General features: G+C 40.6%; 1 protein-coding gene across 3 annotated transcripts in view; it reads left to right on the top strand.

Moving 5' to 3' along the window:
* Positions 1-25,414, top strand: part of SLC39A12 (solute carrier family 39 member 12) — a 69,329-nt gene that overhangs the window by 19,479 nt on the left and 24,436 nt on the right. The window contains exons 5-9 of one of the 3 annotated variants that reach the window (XM_062211357.1): positions 3,602-3,773; positions 8,862-9,034; positions 12,516-12,668; positions 15,904-16,014; positions 19,731-19,797. In XM_062211357.1, the coding sequence (XP_062067341.1) occupies positions 3,602-3,773; positions 8,862-9,034; positions 12,516-12,668; positions 15,904-16,014; positions 19,731-19,797 (676 nt within the window). The remainder of the gene's footprint in view (positions 1-3,601; positions 3,774-8,861; positions 9,035-12,515; positions 12,669-15,903; positions 16,015-19,730; positions 19,798-25,414) is intronic. The other 2 variants (XM_062211358.1, XM_062211359.1) reach the window with 2 other exon arrangements.

Consider the following 25,414-nt stretch of genomic DNA (forward strand, 5'->3'; position numbering starts at 1 on the left):
CTCAGGCCATTCTCTACTGTTTTCCCAGTCATATTAATAGAGAGGTGGATTGGAAGTAGAGCAGCTGGGACTCGGACCAGTGCTCATAAGGGATGCTAGCATTGCAGGCAGCAGCTTAACATGCTGTGCCACAACACTGACCCCCCAGAATAATATTTATATAGGTGGCCTTGAGAAGGTTTTTGAGATAAGATGATATGGGAGCCTATAGACATATCCATTAAGATTTCCTAAAGTGTGCCTCAAAGTACTTTCACTAGTTTGCTTCAGTGCTTCTAAAAAAAGAGATGCTATGGTCAAGTCAGTTGGGGAAATGCTGGAGACACGTATTTCACAGTTGCATGTTAAGCTATCTGGAGAGTTCTGTTAGTAAAAAAAAAAAAAAAAAAAAACAACCAATTTTATCAAACCCAGTATTTCTCCAACTTTGATCAGAAAATCCTTCCCTGCCCTAGTCCTTTAAAATCCTGAGAAATCTATGTTCTGTGATAACAGTTGACATTTATGGACTGCTATGTGTCAGACACTGTTCCATTTAACCTTGATTACCTCATTTAGTTATCACAACAACATAAGGTTAATTTGCTTTGTTCTATTCTGCAAATGAGGAAATATTATCCGTATCTTAAAACAGCAATACTGAATGTTGTGCTCATAACTATGAATACATGATTTGGCAGCATCACACATTTTTGTTACATATTCAAAAAGTCAATTTCTGTTACTTATACCATGTATAAAAGGAATTTGCTGATTCTCTCAACTCATGCTTGTTGTACCCAATAAAATCACAAGGGTGATTATGATTTTAATCTTTGTTGTGAAGTCTCAAAATCTTAAATGCTTCTTCGTGATCAATTCTCAGGAAAGTAACACATTCACCTTATAGGGACCCTATTTTTTGAGAGAATGCAAGTTATTTTCTTTAAACGTGGAGATAATTGTTTTTCTGTGCTGACTGTAAAATAAGTAACACAATCTTTTCTGTAATTTCTCTCAATCTACCACTTCCTTTGTGATTCTGGGTGAGACTAGTGTGGGTCACAGATCTGAGGGCCCTGCCTCTAGATCTAGGCCAGTTGTTCTCTCGCAGTGTTCTCCCTGGACTAGCAGAATCAGCATCACCTGGGACATTGTTAGAAATGTAAATTCTCATCTCCCACTCAGAATCTACTCAACCACAAGTCCTGAGAGCAGAACCCAGCGCTGTGGTTTTTCACAACCCTTCAAGTGATTCTCAAAACTAGAGGTTAGGAACCACAGCTTCAGGATATGTTTGTAAAGCTTCCATAGAAGTCTGATAATATCAACACAAGGAAAATATATACTGAAGTTTTGTGTAAAGGAGTAAAGATGTTTTAAAGATTATTGATTGGGTAATCTAAATTTTTTATTTTCTTTATTAAAAATATATTCAAACATTTGTAGACTATAACATATTGCCTCTGTGGATGTTTGTGGTAGTGATTTCAGAAGAAATTTAAAACAATGACCTAAATAACACAAGAACAGCAAGTAAAGATCAAGGGCAATGAAGCTTATAATAGAATAACCTTACTCTGTGAGAAGATATTCTAAAACTAGAAATTATTCCATTTTTGACAATGAACTAGGGAGAGATGTATGGCTTTCTGTTCTTGTTTATGTCTGCAGTCTTTCACATCCAGTCAGGCATTTCCTGGTAGGAATATTTATTGTAAAAGGTTCATCATCAAAAGTTTGATGCTAGTTTCTCTTTATTTTTGTCAGTGTTTTTAATGAAAAACTGATTGTATGCCATCAGAAACAAATGGTGCAAAAAAGAGAATGTTGTCTTTGGCATATATTATTTTATAAAGGGAAAACCCTGTAAGTTCCAGCTTTTTGTTGGTGTTTTTTGTAATAGAAATATTTTGAGGTTCTTGTCTAATCCCTGTCTGAGAAATGTGTTCCTCACCTGGAAAGGTCAGGGCGGCAGCCGGGTTTGAACAGCATGATCCCACTTCCCACCACATGGGCAGAACTAGTCCTGTGGGTGAACGCCTGACCCCAAAGAGCCCATCTTTGGCTTTGTTGAATCGGTCAGATCTCTCTTGGGACTTGCAGAGTCGGTCCACTCTTGGGTTCTTGGACTGAAGAAATCCCTTGAGAGTTGGAGCTTCTAAGGTTTTGAAATGAGATAGGGCCAGGGCTGGCACTGCAGCTCACTAGGCTAATCCTCCGCCTGTGGCCCCGGCATCCCAGGTTCTAGTCCTGGTTTGGGCTCCAGATTCTGTCCCGGTTGCTCCTCTTTCAGTCCAGCTCTCTGCTGTGGCCCAGGAGGGCAGTGGAGGATGGCCCAAGTCCTTGGGCCCTCCACCTGCATGAGAGACCAGGAGGAAGCACCTGGCTCTTGGCTTTGGATCAGCGCAGCGCGCTGGCCATAGTGACCATTTGGGGGGTGAACCAACAGAAGGTAGACCTTTCTCTCTGTCTCTCTCTCTCACTAACTCTACCTGTCAAAAAAGAAAAAAAAAAAAGAAAAGAAAAGAAAAGAAATGAGATAGGGGCAAACTGTGAAAGGATATAGATACATACACAAGGAGACAGAAAGGAGAAAGTCCTAGCCCCAGGGCAAGGGGGAGATAAAGAGGTATGTAGAGAGGGAGAGAAAAAGAGAGAATGAATTTAACTGGTTCTGATTTTGCAGCTTTGATTTGCAGTTCCTTCAGTCCCTAGAGAAGGTAGCGGGGGAGAGGGGAGGCAAATGTATCCTCATTATTTCTGATAAGTGATGCACCTTTGTTGAAATCCCCACAGCCTAAAGCATCACAAATCAGACCAGTCTGTACATCACTGATTTTTTTCAAAAGCCTTATTGATTGCAATTAAAGATCATAAAGACATTACTTTGGTGTCTTATTTCAATAGAAGATACTCATTTGTGGTAGTGCAACCTGTTGGACTTGCTATTTATAGTTCTCTCTTATCAATGTGCCTATACAATCTTTAAAAATTGGAAAACATTGAGGCAAAAATTAGTAAAGTAGGAAATAATGATTTTAGATGTTTTTGTGAAGGGATGATGTCAGTTGACAAAAGTAGTGATGTCACTGAGTGTTTACACTCAGCTACTTGACACAGTATTCACTTTTACAGGTTTTAAATGTATTACTTTTGACAATACATATTGCCTATGCAGGCTTATTAAATGAGAAATAATGACAATGCTCTCATTCCCACAGAGCTCCTGTGCATCATATGGAGTCGTAGCTTTGATGACACAAAGTTTCCCTGGTTAAAAACAACAAAGACAATAAGGCTTCCTCCAGCTGTTGGCTACCACCCCATTTGACATCTTACAAAACACAGTGCCTTTTCAGGAAAGAACAAGCATCTGAGCCTCATACTAAATAATTCTAAGAATGAAAGTGACATCAGCAGACTTTGATTAGAGATTTAAATAATCCTTGGAAATTAATGAAAGGCTATTGGACAAATGGTTGCAGGGACCCAGGCACTGTGAAGGCTTCGTGCGCCCACTGTCACTGGTCCACAGCGTCCTGCCTCCCCAAGGAAAGTGGCTGCTGGAGGAGCTGGGTTGGTGCGAAGGTTAGTCACCATGCGTGTTTTCCCTGTACAGACTTGCTTCTCTGCTGAGCAGCTGGTGGAAGTATTTCTACAGGACAGCCTCTCACCCATTTCTAAGGAGGACTTCATGCAGATGAGCCCAGGAATCATCCAGCAACTGCTCAGCTGCTCTTGCCAACCACCCAAGGACCAGCCAACAAATCTGCCACCCAGTACTCTGGAGAGTAAGTTCTGGTTCTTTACTCAAAAAGCTGATGTGCACAATGGATGCGATACTGTGAAGGCAGGATACTTTACTATGTACTGGGCCCTGAGCTAAGCATTTTACATTGATCAATGCATTTAATCCTCCCACCAGCAGGGCTATAAGCTGGATACCATTACTGTCTTCAACTTACAGATGAAGAAAATTGCAGAGATGTTAAGTGACTCCCTCAATAACACACAGATGGTAGGAAGGAGCTAGGATTCAAACTCAGGCAGCTGGTCCAAGAGTCCTTTCTAACTACTATGCCATACTACTTTTCAATGAATATTTTATATTTTGTATGCAACTAATATAAATTGATGTTGACCCTGATGTTTGACTCAATCATGGACCAACTTAAATGTCCAGTGGAGAAGCAGCATGGGATCAGAGAAAGATTGCGTTAGCATTGGAATCTGAAAGGCAGAACTGAGTCAAGTCATCTGTCTCTAGCCACTCAGTGGTCTTATGTCAACTCTTTACTTCTTGGGCTCCTGTGTTTCTCTGCACAACAGAAAGGCCTGATTTTCTACAGGGTTTCCCAGCCTTTCACACAGCATGGCCCCTAGGTAAACAAAGGCACATTGGCTGCTCTGGGTTAGAGACAACCAACCTCCCAGACATGGCTGGCGTCCCCAGGAAGGGAAGGGATTCATACTTGCATCCCTGTATGCCACTGTGTCATTGCAGTAGATGAGGTTACCAGTGAGACTCAGGTGGGGTAATGAGTGCAAAACTGTGTTCAGGAAATTAAAAGCATTCAATATTTAGAAGACACGAAAATATGGCCCAATATCATCCATGGTGCGTAGTGAATGTGACAATGAACCCATACAGTACTTGAGGCATTACTGGTGATCTGAGGGCCTTCTGTAAAGACTTTGTCAAAGCTGTGTTTCTTTCTCCTTGAGAGCCTGGAATGCCCATCACAGCTGAGTGGTGACCTCTCAGACACAGTGGATTCTGCCGCTTCACGGGCTCATTGGAAGACTTTACATGAACAAAACATGCCAGGCATAAATATCTAGGAGTCCACATTCAATGAGAAGAAAAAAGTTTCATTAACAGGGAGCAACTAAATGACTTAGCACCTGGTAGTCACAGATACTCACAAAACGGGTGAAGACCTAACTGATACCTCCAAGCTTCCACGGGCGTGTTTATGTTCTACCCCTGGCATGGTGCCTGGTGGATACAGGCCACTGGGGAAAGGCTTTGGGAACTTAACATCTATGGACACAATTTTACCTGGTGTCTGTCTGTCTCTCCCTGCCCTGCCCCCCACCCTTTCTTTCTTCAGTTTGAGAGGGAGAGTTATTGGAAGAGAGTCCATCTGCTGGTTAGTCTTCAAATACCTGCAATGGCTAGGCATTGGGTTGGGGTAAAGCCAGGAACCAGTACTGCCAACCACATCTCCCAAGCGGGTGGCAGGAGCCCAATGACTTGAGCCATCACCACAGCTTCCCAGGGTCTGTATTAGAAGAAGCTGGAGTCCAGAGCCAGAGCCAAGAATTGCATCCAGGTATTCCAAACTGGGACTCGTGTTTAACCATTAGACTAAACTCTTGCTCCAGTTTCTTTTCTAAAGAACTTCTGTACCCTTCTAAGCAATGGTCCACCCAAAACAAAACAAAACAAAAATCCTAAACAGATCATACTCACTGAAGAACCTAGACAAACATTGCTCTCTTATTTAAAATGTTGCATTATGTAAATTAAAGAGAAAGGCTTTTTTGGCCTTTTGAAATTGCGGGAGTGTAAGATGTTGCATAAAGGAGGAGAGGAACAGAGACATCCAGAAAATACAATTCAGTATGCTGAAACTCAACTCCTTAGCGCCACCTTCCATTGAGTTTCCAGGAAAGATTATTATGGTGATGTATGAATCAGGTTTCAGACCTATGCAAGGGAGCTGCTCAGAAGTGCCTAGGAATGTAGTGGTAGGTCAAGCTCTATTGAAATGATGGGAAATGTTTAGAAAGCACTTCTATACAAGTTCCTTGGCTCCAATCAAGACACCACGGTGCCTGTATAGGAATTAGGCTCAATTAGAAGAACTTGATGGACATAGGAGTCAGATGTTATGGTTTTCAGGCTGTCCCTCCCACACGAGGGGAGCTGAAATCTGACTCCAGATCTTAAGAGGTTTTATGACGCCGAAGTTATGAATCAATATCACACTATAGCTGCCCATAGGACAAAGTAAGGAGGAGTCAAAGAATTGAATTTGAAACTTTGCCTTTTGCCTAGGAAATGCCATACCTTGATGTGTCCTTGTAAGGTGTTTTGTTTTGTTTTCTTTTAAGATTTATTTATTTGAAAGAGTGACAGAGAGATGGGGCAAGAGACAGGAGAAAAAGATTTTCCATCACTAGTACACTCCCCAAATGGCAGCAAAAGCCAGAACTGGGTCAGGCTTAAGCCCAAACCTAGAACTTCAGTGTGTGTCTCTCATATGGGTGGTAGGGACCCAAGTTCTTGGATCATCTTCTGCTGCTTTCCCAGGCACATTAGCTGGGAACTGGATCAGAAGTGGAGTGGCTGGGACCCAAGCCAGCTCTCCAGCATGAGATGCAACTATTGGCTTAACCCAGAGTGCCAAGATACCAGGCCTTCCCAGTGAGTTCTTGACATTTTATGGTTTATTTTGTAACCACCATAAAAACAGATGATGGTTTTGACTTTATTAGACATCCAGGTAGCCATGTTAAAATTTAAATATCTTTAATCCATGAATTAGCTGAGATGAATGCCAATCCCACATAGAATATATTTGGGAAGGAGTGGGATGCAAAACTAGGTGGAAGATCTTTAGGGATATCTTCATACCATGTGTATTTTTACTAAATTAAAGTGAAAAAAAAACTCTATGCTGACATGACTATTCAAACCTATTTTTAAAGATTTTAAAATTTTAAGTTGTAAAATATACAATATGAAACTTACCATTTTAACCATTTGTATTTGTACAGTCTTCATTTTTACAGAGATGGGAAATGTATTCACATTATTGTGTACTGGACCTCTAGAGTATTTCTTTTTTGTTAAACTGATAGTCTCTGCTGAAAAAGACTCTCTTAGCACCAGTGTTGTGGGGCAGTGGGTTAAGCCACCACCTGTGACGTCTACATCCCATGTAGGTGCCAGTTCGAGTCCTCGTGGCCGATGTGCTTGGGAAGGCAATGGAAGGTGGCCCACATACTTGGACCCATGCTGCCCATGTTGGGAGACCAGAATGGAGTTTCTGCTTCCTGGTTTTGGCCTGGCTCAGTCCTTGCTGTCATGGCCATTTGGGGAGTGAATCCCCTGGGATGAAAGACCTCCTTCTCATTGCCTTTTGAATAAATCAGTCAATAAATTAAAAAAAAAAAAAACTCTCCATTTCCCCTCACTCTAAACCATGTTAAAGAAGTTCTGTAGTGTTGACAGGGTATGTGGTGGCAGGAGGAATGGAAACTTGAAAGTTTCTTGCCTCTTCTGGGTACAGTATTTTAATATTAGACTCCTTTATAATTTAGAACTTATATTAACAAAGATCCTCTTAAAAATCACAAGCTACTTAGTATGTAACTAGCTCCACATTTAAAATGATCTTATATAAATGGCAAACATGCTAGAAAAATACAAAGATGATGAGAAAGGAAGATTTTTCTACTATTACAAGTTTAAGGGTATAGTTTCTTAGAAACTTCAATAAGTTTTAAATATTAGAATAACTGAATTACTGATGCATTTGCTGTGACCCTGAGAATCTAATTATTAACAAATTCCTCAAAAAATGTTAAAAAAAGAAAAACCATTTATATGGTCCCTAAAGAAAATGATGCTTGAATGTTGTAATTATTTTCCCTCGTTGTGTGTACGCCATTTGCAATGGCTTGCTAGTCATTTCTGAATAGATGGAAAGCCAAGCATCTGCAACCGTATGAAAGTGGGAGCAGGAAGAACCTTTTAGCCCTGTGTCATTGACATTTGTCTCTGAAAGTTATTTCTTAGCTCTTCATCTGTTCTCTTCCTTGACCTCTTTCCCCTCATATATTTCCTTTTATTTGAATAATCTTGAAGGTTATATTTTCTGTATAGTAAAAATACTACTACCTGGAAGCCTAAAAAATTTGGTTAAATGCTCATAGCTTGAAAAAAGGCTTGTGGAAATTACTGCAAGCAATTTGAAATATAGACTGCTCAAATTTATATCATCAGCTATTACATATTAATTGACCAGTTTTCACCAATAAAATCACTTATTTTTTGTCATTGAGGCCAGTAAGCACTTCTGACATTACAAATAGTTCTGAGAACTTTTGAAGGCAGTTCTTCCAAAGTGTATACTTGTTCTGTATACAAACATTGGCCTGCAGCAAGGCCAGACCACCTGCTGTCTCTAACACTGCTCTCAAAGCTTTAACCAAATGTGATTACTACTGCTTGTCACTGGATGCTGTGGCCCTTCAAGCAGGAATTTCTTTCTGTGCGGTAGGAAGTAAGCTAGGGCCATGCTTGCCACAGTGATTTTTTAGTACAGGGTGGGTATCCAGGGCAACTTCAGATCAGTGGTGTTATGTGGTTACAGTCCTGTCTTTTTCTTTAACAAAATATCTAAACTGGCTTAGATAAAAACAAAGGCATTTCTCACAGTTCTGGGGTCTGGAAGTCCAAGTTCACGACTCCTGGTGAAGACCAGCATCCTGGCCCCCAGAGTGGTACCTTCTCACCGTGTTTTCAGTGGGTAGAGGCGGTGAGCTCTGATCTGTTTAGCCCCTTCCAAGGGCGCTAATCCCGTCCACCAGGCCCTTCTCAGCCAGTCACCTCCCAAGGGCCACGCCTCCTAAGATCACCTTGAGGCTGAGGCTTCAACACAGGAGTTGTGGGGGTACCAGCGGGGTCACAAACATTCAGACCACAGCAAATCTGTTCGTTCTTTTCCCCAAATCTGCAACCCTTGACTCCATATAACACCACCAGCTGTTAGCATAAGACAGATTGTTCTAGCATTTTCTCTGCTGAAGGCAAGAATGGAGGAGAACGTGTGGCACTGACGGCTTTGGGGTCTCCTTTGACTTAGAATACGGCTACAGCACCGTCGCGGTGGCGCTTCTCACGCTGGGCTCCATGCTGGGGACGGCGCTGGTCCTTTTCCATGGCTGTGAGGAAAACTACAGCCTCGTGTTACAGCTCTTTGTGGGCTTGGCCGTTGGGACGCTGTCTGGGGATGCCCTGCTGCACCTTATCCCTCAGGTAATCTCTTTTCCATTGCAGATGGAGCTGTCTGAATTCTCTTGATGTTCGACCACTGCAGGTACCCGTGCAAAATGTTTACAGCAACTTGAATGAGGAGTGGGATGGCCGGTGTTGTCTCTGGAAAGAACTATTATTTCCCCAAACTTCTGCCCTTGTAGGAGAGGAGATGACCAAACACTAGGTTTTGCCACTCATTTCTTCTAGTGTTGAAATAGTAATGAAAAGACAGGGGATCGGACCCAGATTGCTGTTAATAAAGATTCCAGAAGCATATGTAAGAATCATCCGCAAATGGAAAAGTATAAGCTTAAAAGACATCGTACTAGTTTTGTTTTTAGCTTTGTCTCCTCCCAACCCCGCTCAGATCGTTCTTTGTCTTTCTCTGCTGTCTCTTCTGTTCCAGAATGTTCTGTCCCCTCTGCTCCCTTGCAGGCTGGCTGTTTGCATTCACTCAATGGGAGGCACAGTGGGAAACCCAGCACCGGAGGAGCAGAGGCCGGGGAACTGTCTGCCCTGGCTCGGCATCTGGTCTAGAAGTAGCTGCTGGGCTGTGACCAGCTCACCCCTCCCTGATGTCATTTCCTCCCTCTGCCCTTCGGCCCCGAGGGTGGTAGTGATCGGGGCTTGCTGGGCGCCGGGGGCCCCATTTTCGCTTGTTCTCACCCTTAACTCTGCCACCTCCACAGTGGTTCCATCACCAATGCCTCTGTTTTGGAGCTATCCGGATGCATTTCTCTTTTTTGCTAACTAATCCTGTCTAGATTTCCCCTAAGAAAAACGGAGGGAAGCACGGGGAGGCTTGCTATTTGTCAGGAATGACAGGTCTAAGACGTGCGATGTGAGAGCTGGGGCAGAAGGCTCTGCGGATGACGTTATGTGTTCCCCCTGAAATCGCTGACGATGGATAAGGACAAGAGACTCAGGATATCCGCCCCACCTCCCTACCCCCGACACACAACTTGCAAAGCCTGAGATGTTAAAATTTTCCATAATCCTCTGGCAGTTTCTGCCAGGGTCACTCTTGTTGCTTAGATGCTCAGTAATTATTCAGTGTTCCGAAAAAGGCAGAGTGAGCATTGGAGAAGCACAGCAAACCCTTATTAGTTTTAATTTCCCTCATAATCTAATCTTCTGGAAATATTTCGGGGCTTATTGCTGGCTTGGGGCGATGGCCAGGGCCCTGTGCTAGGTCATGGTGGTGGCTGCCGAGCTGTTTCCTGCCCAGGGGCCTGGGATCAGCAAAGGGATGGCAAGGCTGCCAGAGAGGGAGCACACAGCCAGGGCCGGGTGGTGAGGGTGAGGGTGAGGGTGGGCCTTGGGGGTGGGTGGAGCATGTTACAGAGGTGAACTTGAAAGATTAGCTTGGTTTCATGAAATTTAGAAGGCAGCTTTTTGCTCAGGGAAAGATGAGGACCGACGTTACTAAAAAGCACAAGTATAGTGAAAAGCTAGAAAAATCAGTGGCTCTTGAATGTAAGCCATGGCGAGATCTCCAAGGTTTGCGTAGAAATGAGGAAAATGTTATTGTCATGATTTCTTTTCTTAATGAGTTGAGTTTATTTAACCTAAAGATACATATCTTATTTTGAGATTGCAGGTTTTGTTTTGTTATATTACAGCATTCTCCTGTGAAATAATGGCAATGACAAATATTAGCTGGGTATCTTTTAATGTCCTTATCAAAAGAAACAGGTACACTGTTTACCCAGTGTGGTGAGGCGGGTTAAAGCCCTGGCCTGCAGTGCTGGGATCCCATTTGGGCACTGGTTCGAATACTGGCTGTTCCTTGTCCAAGCCAGCTCCCTGCTAATGCATCTGGGAAAGCAGTAGATGATGGACCAAGTCCTGGAGTCCCTTGCACCTGTGTGGGAGACCCAGAAAAAGCTCCCAGCTCCTGGCTTCAGCCTGGTCATTGTGGCCATTTGGGGAGTGAGCCAGAGGATGGAAGATCTTTGTCTCTCCTCTCTCTCTCTCCCCCTCCCTCCTTCCCTCTAAATCTGCCTTTCAAATAAATAATAAAATATTTTTTTAAAGTGAACATACATGTACACACATACACACATGTGCAGAGACCAAGGTATTTCAGAAAGTTCACGGAAAATGGAATTAAAAATAAGTTTATTTTGGTGCAAAAATGTTTAACATCTGTGCAGTTTTTTTTCATAATATACATTTTCATGAACTTTTTGAAGACTCATCATATGATGGCTTGCAAAACCTTTCATGCTAAAATAAACATCATTTAATTCCATTTTCCATGAACTTCTAAAAGTACCATATTAAGTGCTGGGGACATATATACATTTGCAGGAACATATGTACATACAATTCATAGACATGATTTCTTTTCTTTTTTAAAATTTAGTGTTCAGTAGTACTATTTTAAATCTGGAAAGCACTGACCTCTTTCACAAACTGCCTTATCTTGGGTAAGGATTCTGATATAAAATGAATTAGTAGCTCACAAGAAATCATTAGGTGAATCAATGTGATGAGTAAAATAGAAGAAAATTCCCAGTGCATTTTTTGTATCTTTTTGTGTCCCTGAGAGCTTATTATATTGCTCATCACACAGTATGCATTCAATGGGGAAAATCTGCTAGGTGACTTTCTTATCTGAATATTTTACTTTAATTGCAATGGGGCATGGGAAAATAAACCCCAGATGAAATATATCCTTATATGTGTTCTAGATTTATATACATATATAAATAAGGATATATGGAAGATACCCTTAAAAATGTTCTGGATATATATATATATGTATTTGTATTTATATATATACATATATATATATAAATATCTTATGAAGCACTGCTATACAATCAGATAAGAATTGAACTCCTGTGAAAAAAATTAGCCAAAGGATTGAGAATGTTTGAAAAGGAAGACTGCTGCCTAAAATAAATCTTAGGCTTCATTCTATTCATTAACACAAGCCATTTAAGGCTCTCCTTTATTTTCTAGAGGATACATTTTACTTGATCCTGATTAAACCACACAGTAGGAATACTGATACCTAGAAGCAAACTAGGATTGGAATGATTTCAGTTTATCATATATTCAATACTCAGACTACTATTTTATACTTAAGTCATCAAAAATAATTTCCCGGGGTTGGCATTGTAGCGTAGCAGGTAAAGCTGTCGCCTACAATGTTTGTATTCCACATGGGCACCAATTCCTCTCCTGGCTGCTCCACTTCCACCCCTCCTCCCTCCTAATGGCCTGGGAAAAGCAGTAGAAGATGGCCTAAATTCTTGGACCCTGCCACCCATGTGGGTTAGCTGGAAGAAACTCCTGGCTCCGGCCTGGTGCAGGCCCAGCCATTGCTGTCATCTGGGGAGTGAACCAGCAGATAGAAGATCTCTCTTTGTCTCTCCCTCCCTCTTTGCAACTCTTTCCAATAGATAAATAAATCTTTTTTTTTTTTTTTTTTTTTTTAGTAATTTCCTTCCTTCTTTCATCTTTTTTAAAGGTTCTTGGTTTACATAAGCAGGAAGCCCTGGAGTTTGGACACGCCCATGAAAGCAAAGGTCATATTTGGAAACTGTTGGGGTTAATTGGAGGCATCCATGGATTTTTCTTGATAGAGAAATGTTTTATTCTTCTTGTATCACCAAATGCCAAGGTATATTTTAAGTCTTTCTGATCTTTGACTTCTGGGTTTTATAATGTTCCTTTTTAATTTCAAAAGTACTTGTTCAAAAGCGATGATACAGTGATGAACTTATCTGTGAAAGGGGTGGAGCTCTGACTTCAGGACCTGCAGATCATTCTGCCTAGCAAGTTCTAGGTAAGTATTGTTTTAAAGTTTTTAAAAATATCTTATGCTGGCTAGTTAATGTACTTGTTAAAGCCCTCAATTTCTTCTGATTAGCTCAGAAACACATTCTTTCTTATCTGGAGGAAAAAAGGGTCCATTGTCCTGGCTACTAATCAGCATTTTGAATGTCTTTTCTAACCCAAAGCCAAAAAGCAAGCAAAAGAAAACTTTGAAAATTCACATTACCTGGCATTTTCTAGATTATGAGCATTTAAAATCTCAAAAACGAGAAACTTATGAACCTGATTTGTAGCAATTCTTTTTTGGCTTGAATAATTTAACAAACTTCTATCTGGATTTTTAATTTGTTGATTTTTTTAAGGTTTTTTTTTAATGGTTACAAATTTCATATGTATAGCTTTTAGGAATATAGTATTTCTTCTCTCCATTCCCGCCCTCCCACCCTTGCTCCTATCCCACCTCCTACTCTCTCTCTCCCATTCCATTTTTCATTAATATTTGTTTTTAATTCACTTTATATACAGAAGACCAACTCTATACTAAGTAGAGATTTCCACTGTTTAGACCCACACAGACCGACAAAGTATAAAGTACTGTTTGAAGACAGGTTTTACCGTTAATTCTTGTGGTACAACACGTTAAGGAAAGAGGTCCAACATGGGGAGTAAGTGCACAGTGACTCCTGTGGTTGATTTAACAATTGACACTCTTATGTATGATGTCAGTGATCACCTGAGGCTCCTGACATGAGCTGCTTAGGCTATGGAAGCCTTTTGAGTCCCCAGACTCCGTCAGTACTTAGGGCCATATGCAAAGTGGAAGTTCTCTACTCCTTTCACAGAAAAGTACATCCTTCTTTGATAGCCCCTTCTTTCCACTGGGGTCTCACTCACAGAGATCTTTCATGTAGGTTATTTTTTGTCACAGTGTCTTGGCTTTCCATGCCTGAAATGCTCTCCTGGGATTTTCAGCCAGTTCCAAATGCCTTAAGGGCTATCTATCTGGATGTTAACATGTAAAAAGCAGTGTGGTTTATTTATGGGTTCTTTCTCTTTTGCTCTGATATGTTTCTTTAAAAAAAAAAAAAATAGCTTCACCTGTTTAGTGGGATGGTTAGAAAGGGTAAATGTTTGCAATAGACTCCAGAAAATGATAACAAAGCAAATTGTCCTGGCCAAGGCCTGGGGCTCTGTAGTCCTCTGTGGTTTTCTGCTTATTCCCATGCACTTGAACTCTTCATGTAACAACAGGCAAGCCAAAGACAAAGCCTGTGCCCAAGGCAAACATTAGAAACCTTTTAAAAATATGACACCTGCTATTTATTGTAATTCTTAAATTTGTTCAAAATTCGATTATATGCATCAAAACATAAGATGAGTTATGGATGGATAGAGAGATAGAAATATGATAAAACCAGGAAGAGTAAAAAATGCTAAATAATGGTTGGATCTAGGAAAGGAGGGCCTGAACATTCACAACAATCTCTGTGCTTTTCTGTATGCTTGCAACTTCTCAAAAATACATGGGTTAAGATTGCAAATAGATTTCAATAATACCTTGTAAAATGCTGGCTCTCTCGCTCTCTCTTACTCTCTCGCTCTCTCTCTCTCCTTTAATGAAACAGAGTATTTCTTTCGCCTGAGGTTCAAACTAGGTTGCTATGGGAACTTGGGAATGCCAGATTCCCTCACAGCTACCCTAAAAATTGGGGAACCTCCACAAAAGGAGTTTTAACCTCAGGAAGCATTAAAAAAAACCACAATACATCTCCATTTATACACAGAAGATTAGCATTCTTAGCCTGGCAGACTAACTTACAACACTAGCATATCAATTTATACATAAAAGTCAGAAAGCTAACCCAGATGAAAGCAAGTGGAAATAATTCTGAGCACCCAAAAACATAATTTATTTAGATTGTCTCTGGGCTTGTTAGGGAATTTGAAATGAGTTTTAAGAATCTAGTTTCAAGATCTATGACACTGAGTAAAATAAAAAAATGAAAATGTATGAGAAATATGTTTTAATTGATGAATACATTTCTGGAAATATTATTTTTGTCTTCTCGGGGTATAATACCAGTTTGATGATCATTCTGTTATCTCCATGGGAAAGAACTAAAAATTTAACTTTTTTATAAATACAATCTTTTTTAAAAAATACAATATTTTAATAAATAAAAAAGACAATATAAAACTCCCACTGTTCCAGCCTCTTTGAATCTTAAGTAGATCTTTTTGAAGTTGCATTAAAATATTTGTTATTTATTTGTAAAGCAATGTGACATAGAGAGGGAGAGAGAGATATTTCACCTGCTGGTTCACTCCCCACATGGTCATGATGGCTGGGACTGGTCCACACCAAAGCTGGGAGCCTGGAGCTTCAAATATTTGGACCAAGCATCATCACTGCCTACACAGCTGCATCATCAGGGAGCTGGACCAGAAGCAGAACAGTGAGGACTCTAATCAGTGCTCCAATATGGAACTCCTGCATTGCAAAACTGTGGCTCACGCCCCGTGCCACAACGCTGGCCTCTCATGCTGCCGTCTTAAATCATTCTGAACATGCATCATGTTTCAGAGCAGGCTTGTGCTTCTTCAAGAGGAGACATTCTTAGCAAGCATTTATCATAATGAAATTTCCCCGTGGGGCCAGTGCTGTGGCACAGCAGGAAGAAGCCAACTGCATCCCATATGAGCACCTGTTTGAGTCTCAGCTGCTCCACTTCTGATCCAGTTCTCTGCAGCAGAAGATGGCCCAAGTACTTGGGCCCTTGTTGCCCACGTGGGAGACCCAGATGGAATTTCAGGTTCCTGGCTTTGGCTTAGCCCAGTCCTGGACATTGCATCCATGTGGGGGAGTCAACCAACATATAGAAGATCTCTCGCTAACTCAACCTTTCAAATAAAATCAATAAATCTTTCGAAAACATGAAGAAGAAATGTTCTCACCACTATTTTTGTGCCATCCATTGCTTTGGCCAGTAAGCAAAATGGTAAATAGAGCCATGGAATTAACAAAATGTACATCTGTGTTCTTCTGGGTTCCACACTAATTTTAAACTATCTTCATCCAGCAGGGCCTGTCACCAGTTAATGGGCACGTGGGGCATTCCCATCATGTTACACTCAACTCTGAATTAAGTGACCAGTCAGGCAGAGGCAAATCTGCTTCAATGATCCAGTTGGTAGGTGACTTATTTGAAGTGTTTTGTTGATTTGATTACCTTCTTTCCTTTATTCCTCAGTGAGCAGATGAAAATCAGAAGGGTGGATAGAATAGAATCCACTCATGATTTGCCTGTTCTTGACCCTGATGAACACTGTTTGAAATTTTACCAAGCAACTGAAATCTATTTTAAGCAGAAAAATGACCTCTCATTGCTATCTTCATCACTTTAAAACATGTATGGATCAGATTGATTTAATAGACATGTTCTTAATCATTTTTATAAGTTTATGAGTGTTGACAAATGAATTAACTTTAGTGTTTCCACTCTGAATGATCCTGAGTGGAGACTAGATATGAAAGCAGATACTGAGCCAAGGATTAGTTAGTGTATCCAGGACTGGCCTTTCACTTCATAATGTAGAAGGAACTAATTTGGCTGATTTAGCTGATGGTTCATAACAGTGCCTTCAGTTATTCGGATTATACTGAATTTTCTACAATGGAATGTTCCATATTCTCAAGACACAATTTCCAATCAAATTCAAAACAATGTTTCCAGTCTAGTTTGTAAAACATAGGTACAGGACAGATTTTGAAGTAATATATAATTAGAAAACTTGCCTCCAGTAAACAGTGGCCTCGGGGTAGAGGGTTCACAATTCAGGGACAGATGCCCAGCTAAGTAGATGTAAATAAACTGTTCCTGAGGCACTAACATAGCAGTGGATTGCAGGTCTAGCAGAACACATATGGACACCACCACCAAAAATGCTCCTTTAAAACGATTTTAAAAGTTTTCTGAATTTATTGCTTAGATATTTTAAATGTGGTTTGAAAGAAAATAAATTCAGGCTCAGATTAGTTTAAAAATCACTTTAATGTTGGCTTTGTTCCTCATGTTTGAATGAAAGTTCCAGGGGCCCACAGTGCACATGGATCAATCCTGGAAGCTGATTTAGTGAGTTGTGAGCTATTTGAACACTCTAGATCACTAATAAATTCACCATGCCTCTTGCTGTTTAAGCTTCAAGATCAACCTAAAGCAAAACAGAAATCATATGAATTTTGATGAGTTCAGTTTCCTTTTTTATTTTCTTAAGGGATGTATGGGTTGAAAGAGGAGAATTCACCATTCTCCCCAACCAACAAGAGTCTTATGTGTTTGCTTCCACATTTCTTTTTTTTTTTTTTTTTTTTTTTTTTTTTTTTAATTTTTTGACAGGCAGAGTGGACAGTGAGAGAGAGAGAGACAGAGAGAAAGGTCTTCCTTTTGCCGTTGGTTCACCCTCCAATGGCCACCGCGGTAGCGCGCTGCGGCCGGCGCACCGCGCTGTTCCGATGGTAGGAGCCAGGTGCTTCTCCTGGTCTCCCATGGGGTGCAGAGCCCAAGCACTTGGGCCATCCTCCACTGCACTCCCTGGCCACAGCAGAGAGCTGGCCTGGAAGAGGGGCAACCGGGACAGAATCGGTGCCCCGACCGGGACTAGAACCCGGTGTGCCGGCGCCGCAAGGCGGAGGATTAGCCTGTTGAGCCACGGCGCCGGCCGCTTCCACATTTCTTTACAGAGTAAGACAACATGTGGTTTTTTAAAAAATTCCTAGAATAAGGTCTTAAGTCTCATAAAAAAATAAATAAAAATAAAAATATTAATTTATTTGAGAGGTGGGAGGGAGAAGGCAAGGAAACAGAGCTTCAATTCACTGATTTTTAAAAATTTATTTACGTTATACAAACTTCATATATTCCATATATACAGGTTTAAGAACATAGTGATACTTCCCACCCACCCTCTTTCGCTCCCATACTCCCACCTGCAACAGTAGGGGCTGGCACAGGCTGAAGCCAGAAACAGGAAACTCAATCCTGTTCTCCCAAGTAGATTCAGCTTCCAACTACTTAAGCCATCATCTGCTGCCTCCAGGGTGCACCTTTCTAGCGAACTGTAATCAAGTGAAGAAACAGCATCTCAAAACCCAGATGGATGCTGAGATGTGGGATGCAGTTAATACATAGATGAATTTCGGAGGAATTGACATCTTACTGATGTTCTTACCAAGGTGTATTTTTCTATTGATTTGGATTGTCTTTCATTATTGCTTATTTTCAGCATAGATATCATCCATAATTTTGTAATATCCCTAAGTATTTCATGGTTTTTTATGCCATGTTAAATGATGTTTCAACTATATTTTGTTTGGAATGTACAAATCCTTGCCAAGGTTAATAATTAATCTTAGAAGAATAAATTTCTGGAGAACTTTAAAAAAAAGTCCTAGAATAAATATTTGAACTCATGTCTTTAAATAAAACTATAGAGCATTTTGATTATAGCTGGGCTTTGGATGCAACATAAAGGGGTTGCATTGTTCTTGTTTCTGGTTCCACCCGGCTTCAGGCAGAAGGCCTGTGTCCTTCCTTTGCTAACTCTATCCCACAGGTCTGTGCTTACTTCCTAGTGATCCTTTTCTAAACACAGCCTATCATTATTACATCATTTGCAGAGCTACTGCTGGTCTTATACTGAACTTTAATTTTGCTCTCTTTTTCATAAAAAGTTCTTATATCTCACACTGAATTTTTGTCAATGGTTCCACAACGTTGGGTGTTAGAATGGTCAAAATCTGTTTTTAAAAGGACACATTTGGGGGCTGATGCTGTGGCGCAGTAGGTTAATCCTCCACCTGTGGCACTGGCATCCCATATGGGTGCCAGCAGGTTCTAGTCCCGGCTGCTCCTCTTCCTCTCCAGATCTCTGCTATGGCCTGGGAAAGCAACAGAAGATGACCCAAGACCTTGTGCCCTTGCACCCATGTGGGAGACCTGGAGGAAACTCCTGGCTCCTGGCTTCGGATCAGCTCAGCTCCGGCCATTGTGATCATTTGGGGAGTGAACCAGCGGATGGAAGACCTCTCTCTCTGTTTCTCCCTCTCACTATCTATAACTCTACCTCTCAAATAAATAAATAAAATCTTTTAAAGAGGACACATTTACTAGATCTGTAAAGCAGATCAAAAGTCTTAGTTATAGAGAATTGTCTCAGAAACTGTACTAGAAATCACTGTGTGAAATAAAATTATGGAATCTTAACAGAGAAAGCAAGTTCCGAATTTCACTTCTGTATTATATGGTTGAAGGAAATGTTAAATCTACTTATATTTGTCTTTTGTAAATCTGTTTATCTACTTAAATTTTTTAATGTTATTGGAGAGACAGATAGATAGAGCTCCCATCTTCTTATTTACTCCCCAAATGACCACAACAGCTGGGGCTAAGGCAGGCTGAAGCCAGGAGCCAAGAACTCAGCACAGATCTCCCAAATGCGTAGCAGGGACCCAAATATTTGATTCATTACTGGCTACCTCCCAGCAGGAAATAGAGCTGAGTAAAAACCCAGATATTCAAAAACAAGACGTGGGTATCCTAACTGGTATCCTTTTTTTTTTTTTTTTTTTTTTTTTTTGGACAGGCAGAGTTAGACAGTGAGACAGAGAGTGGAAGATTCTGATCTATAGAGAAGTACTGTTTTCTTCTATATGTAGATAGTAATAAATGTATGCTCTGTTCACTTTCAATTCCACATTGTACATTGCTCATGAAATTTCATAATACTAATATACATCTGGAGTATTAAAGTATCTTTTAAAAATCAACAAAATTCTTCACACTTCATTTTTCAACACAATGATAACTATTGCTTATCTTACATCAGTTGTTTTCTTAATTTAAAACAGAAAGGCCCAGAAGATTCACAGGCAGCTGAAATTCCTATAAGCAGTATGACAGCCTCCAACAGAAAATGTGAGTATAAATTTTGAAAAACCAAACTTTAAATGTAGAAAATGCAATAGAATAAGATTATTTCTGTTATAAAATGTATGTGTGAAAACCATATAGATTTTGGGGCTGACACTGTGGAGTAGTGGGCAAGGCTGCCGCCTGCAGTGCCAGGATCTCATATGGGTGCTGGTTCTAGTCCCAGCTGCTCCACTTCCGATCCAACTCTCTGCTATGGCCTAGGAAAGAAGTAGAAGATGGCCCAAGTCCTTGGGCCCCTGCACCCATGTGGGAGACCCGGAAGAAGCTCCTGGCTTCGAATCAGTGCAGCTGCAGCCATTGTGGCCAACTGGGGAGTGAACCAGCACATGGAAGACCTCTCTCTCTCACTCTGATTTTCGAATAAATAAATAAATCTTTTTTAAAAAATGAAAACCATAAAAATTTCATATTTGGTATGTATGGAGGACGTCAAGAGCTTCATGGAGAAATGGAATTCGTAGGTAAGTTTATTTTAGTGCAGAAAATTTTGAAATTCTTGCATAGTTTTTCCTAATATACATTTCATGGATTTTTGGGAAGACTCTTCATGTTTCATTATTAAAAACTTTTTTTAATGTTTTCAATAGACATATTTTCATCTGTCTTTCAAAAATACCACACATTTATATTAACTTGACTCTATTCTTTAAAATGCTGTTTTCCTCAACTGTGTAACACTGATTCTCTGCAAACTTCAATTAGTATAAATGCAGATGTGGTTATCAAGACTACTTTTTTTCAGGGATTTATTTATATATTTGAAAGGCAGAGTGACAGAGAAAGAGGAGGAGAGACAGAGATCTTCCATCTGCTGATTCACTCCCCACAGTGGGGCTGGGCCAAGAGGAAGCCAGGAGCCAGAAACCCCATCTGGATCTCCTACATAGGTGGCAGGGGACAAGTACACCTGCTCCTTCCCCACACACATTGGCAGGGAGCTGGATCTGCTGGTGGCTTAACCCTCTGTGCCACAAAACTGCCCCCAAAGCTGCTATTTTCTTTTTAAAAATATTTTGTATATTTACTTATTTTTAATGATTTTATTCGTTTTTTTGAGAGGCAGAGTTAGAGAGGGAGAGATAGAAAGAAAGATCTTCCATCTACTGTTTCACTCCCCAAATGGTTCTAATGGCTGGGCCTGGGCCAGGCCAAAGCCAGGATCCAGGAGGTTCTTCCAGGTCTCCCACGCGGGTGCGGGGGCCCAAGCACTTGGGCCATCTTATACTGCTTTCCCAGGCCATAAGCAGGGAGCAGGATTGGAAGTGGAGCAGCAGGGACTAGAACCGGCGTCCACATGGGATGCCAGCATCAGGGGCCAAGGCTTAACCTACTATGCCACAGCATCAGCTCCTTTATCTGAATTTAACTTATCAGTTTTGAATAGGATTTTATTCCTTTTTGTTTGTTTCTGATTAATTCTTTCTTTGAAATTTTTTCTTTTGTCCATTCTGTTTTCACATTACTCTTGAATCCCTGCCCCACTCTTCTAGTGAATGTCATCCTCTTGTGACACTGTTTTAATGGCAGGCCGTCCTGACTACTTATTCCCACCCTACTATTAGTAGGAGAGCTACCCAATACCGTTGACTACCATGTACTGAATTGAGAAACACTTGACACAGATTACATATTATCTCAATCAGTTCTCTTCCAATTTAACAAAATCAGAGTAAGTACTATATGAACTACACAAATGAAGTAACCGCTTGCTAGAGTGGTTAAGTCACTGCCTGGAATACTGTAGTTTGTGAGCTCCAACACTGAGGAACTGAAAAGGTGCTAATGGATCAGTAGTGTCTTTGCAATCAGATAACATGCATACATTGTGCATTCTCTCACATTCATTCCAAAAATGTTTGAAGACCTGTGTTTTAGGCATTGTGTTTGCACTGGAAAATAAAATAAGAATAATCTTTATCCCTAGAACTGTAGTTGAGGATATAAAGATGTGTATTAATAAGAACTAATACAAATTGTTCTGTTTTAGATAAGTTAACTCATGTCATTTATTTGCTTGAAAATAAGTAATTACATATCCTGTCCAATTCTTCTCTCAAGACATTGTTAATAATATTTTCCTTCTAAATTTTTAAGTCCAGGAGTAATTTAGCATGCCTGACAAACAGTAGGCCTGCAACCCAATTGCTTTCATTTCTGAAAGAAAATAAAAGAAATGGTAAGTCAAGTGAAACTGGGAGCAGAGAACGGAAGCTAGACAGGGAGCACTGATGGCCTCATTCAAATAGCTGCTAGGCCTTGTATCTTCCTGTTTCAGATATGCAGCTTGGCATACAGCATGATTACAGAACAGATGCAAATTAGATAATTCAAGTCCTCTTTTTTGCCAGAAACATCTTGAATTAGCTTCAGATATTTGATTACTTGCTTTGTATTACCTCATTGCTAGAACTCGTGTTTCAAAAGACAGAATGCAAAAATCCCATCCATGGTCTGATTTAAATAAACAAAAAAACAAAGCTATTTTAATTCTAGCCCAAGTTGCACCATGGAAATCTTCTGATAGTTCAGAAATGTGGAACTCAGTGTAACTGCCAGGTGTGTGAACAAAGGTAAAATACTATGAATAATTTTGTAATGCATAGCATACATTCAACTACCAGTGAATACTCATATTCCACTGAATAATATTTAAATTACCTTTTAAAATATGCACAATGTATTCTTGGTAGCTTCCATGCAAATGTGTCTATTTGCCTAGTGGCTTGTTACATGTCCATGATCTGACATTTAGAAACACATAGAGTTCATAAAAAAACAGTCAGCGAAAGATAGACCACTTTGTTTCCCAGCAAGAAGTTTAAGGGTAAAAGTCTTCCATTTGAATATACCAGAGTACTTTTAAAAGTTCATGAAAATGAAGTTAAAAGTTACATTTATTTTGGTTCAAAAAAATTAGAATCCCTGCACAGTCTTTTCATTATACACATTTTCCATGACCTTTTTGACGATCCCCGTATTCTATTGTATCAAAACTACATGTAGGTGTATGGAAATCACAGTTGTATTTGCATGTTCTGATGTTGTCAAATGTGTCAGTTCAAATTTTTCTGAAAAGTTCTTTTCACAAAGGGGATCTTTATTTCTGAAAATTGGCAGAAGCAGCCAAGTGGCCTGGTAGCTGTTGGGCTCTGAGAACTTCCAGGCAATACAAATAAGAAGTCTCTGAACCCAGTAACTGTGTTTTTGTGTCTGTTACTTGAAGTCTGCTTATTTTTAGAAAGAAATAAAATGAATTAGTAAGCCACAAGAAGGATATAAATCAGTTCTACAGTGATATATGTAAATAAGCACGATGTTTTAGAAATAAAATGCATGGGACACATTAGCACCACAGTCAAGATAGCTATCTCCTGGCTGATAATCTGGGCTGTATCTGCTGTTTACAGAAGAGATTTGTTTTATGATACATAATATACAATGATCCAAATCATATTCCCCAGATGAAAAACAACCAAATTATAATCTCTCTGTAGTCGTAGACCAGGTAACGATTAGAAACCAAGAAGTAACTTTTTCTATTTCTATTAAGTACGATCAGTATAATAACATGTTCGGTTCTAACAGTAACCACAGTGACTGCTTAAACCTGTCCCACAGCCCAATATGCATTCAGCTGAATAAATCATGAAGCTTTAGGCCATGACAGTTGATTTATGACTTTATATTACATGGTCTACCTGGGCAGTTCTAGCAGTGTTATCCTCAAAATGCTCTCTCTGTTAGTCATTCAACTCTAATTGAGTTATAACATATAATGTGGGGTTTTCAAAACAGAAATTCTGTCCATTAAAAACTTGAACCCAATTATGATTGAAATTATTTCATTGACTCTCTCCTAATTAGATAATGTGCATTATATAATAGAACTCCATGAAAACAGAAGCTTCTGTTTCTTTTCTCTGCTGGGGCACTGAAAGTTATTTTACAAAAAGACCAGAACACTGAGTAATTGTTCCAAAAGCTAACCACAAGAGTTGGTTGTGGTTCCTTTGTGGTCAAGGTGAAGAGTGAGTTTGGGAGAGTCATTAGCAAAGGGAAGCCTGGTGGTCACACGATGGCAAAAGCTGCACTCAGCAGACTGACTTGGGGACAGTCTGGTTGAGAGAATGGTTTTGGAAAGCACGCTCCATGATAATGACGTTCAGCAGGGTGGTTTGTCCTGACCTGTTCAGGCTGCCATAATGAACTACTAACTTAGCCTGGTAGCTAATAAACAAAAGAAGTTTACTTCTCATAGTTCTGCAGCTTGGAAGTCCAAGATCAGTGTGTGTGGTAAAGGACCCACTGTCTGGGTCCTAGAAGGCGCCCACTTGCTGTGTCCGCAAATGATGGAAGGGACAAGAGAGCTCTCATGTCACTCTCAGTAAGGGCACTAATCCCACTCCATAGGGCTCCACCCTCATTACCTAATCACCTGCCAAAGGCCCCCCCTCCCATTGCCATTACTTCAGGGGAATAAGTTTCAGTACGTGAATTTGGATGTGGACACAAATATTCAGACTACAGCATGGTTCTAACAGTATTTTATTTTAATTTTTATTAAAGATTTTATTTATTTATTTGAGAGGTAGAGTTACAGACAGTGAGAGGGAGAGACGAGAGAAAACTCTTCCTTCTGTTGGTTCATTCCCCAAATGGCCTCAACGGCCAGAGCTGCACTGATCCGAAGCCAGGAGCCAGGTGCTTCTTTCTAATCTCCAATGCGGGTGCAGGGGCCCAAGCATTTGAGTCATCTTCTACTGCTTTCCCAGGCCACAACAGAGAGCTGGATTGGAAGAACAGCACCCGGGACTAGAACCAGCATCCATATGGGATGCTGGCGCCACAGCAGAGGATTAACCTGCTGCACCACAGTGCTGGCCCCAACAGTAATTTAAAATTCATTTCAATCCCATGGATGGAAACATCACTTGTATTTTGGGAAGTTGTAACATAGTTTGTATTTTCTTCTTTTTGCATAAGTGGATAAGGTAATAATGAATCCTAGCATATAATTTATCTCATTATGTGGGAATGTAAAGTTTATGGAAATCGAATTAAAAGGTAAGTTTATGTTGGTACAAAATTTTTTTGGAAACTCTGCATGGTAGCTCTTCATACTACGCATTTCCACAAGCTTTCTGGAGACCCCTTGTAGCAGACCAGTTAGGAAAACAGTGGCCATATGTTCAAGCATGAGTCCCACATATTTTGAAAGCTGAAACATAGTGGGTGATTTAATTAGATGCAGCATGAGACTATCAAGAGTGGATGGGATGGCTGGCGCCGTGGCTTGGCAGGCTAGTCCTCCACCTTGCGGCGCTGGCACACCGGGTTCTAGTCCCGGTTGGGGCACCGGATTCTGTCCTGATTGCCCCTCTTCCAGGCCAGCTCTCTGCTATGGCCCGGGAAGGCAGTGGAGGATGGCCCAAGTGTTTGGGCCCTGCACCCGCATGAGAGACCAGGAGAAGCACCTGGCTCCTGGCTTCGGATCAGCGCGATGCGCTGGCCACAGCAGCCATTGGAGGGTGAACCAACAGCAAAAAGGAAGGCCTTTCTCTCTGTCTCTCTCTCTCTCTCTCACTATCCACTCTGCCTG

This window comes from Lepus europaeus, chromosome 14, assembly GCF_033115175.1.
Source record: "Lepus europaeus isolate LE1 chromosome 14, mLepTim1.pri, whole genome shotgun sequence".
Lineage (NCBI taxonomy): Eukaryota > Metazoa > Chordata > Mammalia > Lagomorpha > Leporidae > Lepus > Lepus europaeus.